We start from the raw sequence: 2,017 nt of genomic DNA, 5'->3' as shown, positions 1-2,017 counted from the left end.
TTAGTACAAATGCAACTTGATTCTGATAAGGTGGCCTTTCCATGAACATTATTGCCTCTGTTCTCTGATTGGCTGAGTGAAATCACATGATTCTTCTGCCTTTTAAAAAGACCTCATGAGTTATTCCACAATTAACAAAAGTGGTTCCTTAGCCTATTAAAGATTTGTAAAAACATTTTGAATGTCCGTAGAGATAAAAAATTAAATAGTGAATTAAATATTAAAAATAGACCATAGAATAATAATATTGTCAACTAAAGCAAAAATACAAAAATAATAATAATAAAAAAATTAAGAATGAATAATCATTACACAAGAAGTTAAGGCATATTTGTTCTTTCTCTACAGCTTATTCCAATGTGGCTTCCCATGATTCAGTCCAATCTTAAGGTAAACCCTTGAAATTTCTGCTGTTGGTAGTGTCAGAATTAAAATGTCCATGAAGGCTATTTCAATTACTTTTTTTCTCTCCTCCATCAGCACCTGTCGGCCGGGCTGCAGCTGCGTCTCCAGGCCATCCAGAACCGTGTGAACCATCAGCGTCTACAAGGTCAGACGCCCGAAGCGCCGCCGTTCGCGCTGCGCAAATGGCTGCAGTGCACTCAGTTCAAGATGGCTCAGGTGGAGATCCAGTCGTCTGAGGCCGCGTCACAGTTCTACCCAATGTGACCTGCATGTAGGTCCTGACCAAAAAGGAGTCTCAGAGAACTTTTAGTATAAATTGTACAGTAGATACATGATATTTTAACGTACTGCTTACTTGTGTTGTGGTCTGACAGCATCTACTCTTTTTCAAAGGCTCCAACTGGACAATAAAAGTTGGGTTATTTCTAAGACACCGTGTCATTTCCTATTCAAATGTGACATTCACCACCCTTTTTCAAAATGTCCACTTTACCATAAATGCGATTAGATCAGCCCCACCTTGTTTTCCCTCTCCGGGAAATTGACATGAGGCACATTCACCCTGCTCCCATCTCTGATCCTTGTCGAAGCGTCCGTCACGCAGCCTCTCTTCGTCACGACACAGAACCATCAGGAGCCGGTGTGAGTTCCTAACCAGATAAGTCGCAAGCAGACCTGAGAGTTAAATACGACAATTTGGGTTTTTACCAGCACCCCTACGGCCTCCAAGCAGTTACACCAAACAAACACAATTACCTTTGTCCTAATGTGGTTTGTGTCCATGAAACATTGTTGTGCCGTCTAACTGCATTAGTGTGAGCCTCTCGTCTAATGAGGATAACAGACGACATGACAGCAGGGCGTTCATTTCTCTTTTCAATGTCATTATCCAGTTTTAACATTAAACTCATTTAAATAATACACACCATTTGTTTTAGAGGGTTCTTTTTTTTGCATGCATAAGAGGACCTGTGATGAGAGGTGTGAGCCAAATGAGTCACACCATGTGACTATACTGCACACACATGCACACTCACGCACTCCACCTGGTGACCTATGAGGCTGGCTGAATCAGTGCCCCCCACCACCATGTCATCAACCTCCAGTCTTGGCTCATCAGAGCTCCCCTGTTGTGGGAGGATGGACAAAAGTGATGCTGGCTGCAAGGTTTGTTTATGTGTGTGTGTTTGTGTATGCACTGGTGTGTAATCAAGTCCCCCTGCGCTGGGGTTGCATCTGTCAGCCCGAGTCACGATTGTGATCGTTTTTTCAAAAGAAGCGCTCATTAGCAGCAGCTTATGTAATCGGTGTCCCACAGGTATGCAGCTCTCTCCCCACTCTGACCTGCCTGCCCGCCTCCTGGAGGACATATGGCGGGGCAACTGTAATTATTTTAAAGCCTCTCAGGTGGAGGGAGTGTGAAGGGGGCTCCTCTAAGATTGTGAAGGTCAGAACTCTTCCTCATAAACAAAACATGGACAGGCTGGACAATGCATCGTATTCTAATTGCTCACACATGCACTTTATGATTGACACTTTCATTGTTTATTGAGCAACTTAGTGTATTTATTACCCTTGTGCTGCATGTTTGCGGTGGTGTGACCCTGCACCG

At 43.5% G+C, this 2,017-nt stretch overlaps 1 protein-coding gene across 1 annotated transcript in view; it reads left to right on the top strand.

The window, feature by feature from the left end:
- LOC133646887 (protein unc-79 homolog) overlaps positions 1 to 1,281 on the top strand; it is a 106,562-nt gene extending 105,281 nt beyond the window's left edge. The window contains exons 49-50 of the mRNA XM_062042777.1: positions 349 to 390; positions 481 to 1,281. Of these exons, the coding sequence (XP_061898761.1) occupies positions 349 to 390; positions 481 to 669 (231 nt within the window). The 3' untranslated portion in view covers positions 670 to 1,281. The remainder of the gene's footprint in view (positions 1 to 348; positions 391 to 480) is intronic.
- Positions 1,282 to 2,017: the final 736 nt, after the last annotated feature.

The sequence above is a fragment of the Entelurus aequoreus genome, linkage group LG03 (assembly GCF_033978785.1).
Source record: "Entelurus aequoreus isolate RoL-2023_Sb linkage group LG03, RoL_Eaeq_v1.1, whole genome shotgun sequence".
Classification (NCBI taxonomy): Eukaryota; Metazoa; Chordata; class Actinopteri; order Syngnathiformes; family Syngnathidae; genus Entelurus; species Entelurus aequoreus.
Note: the sequence above shows the minus strand (reverse complement) of the source record. Positions and strands in the feature narration are given on the sequence as shown.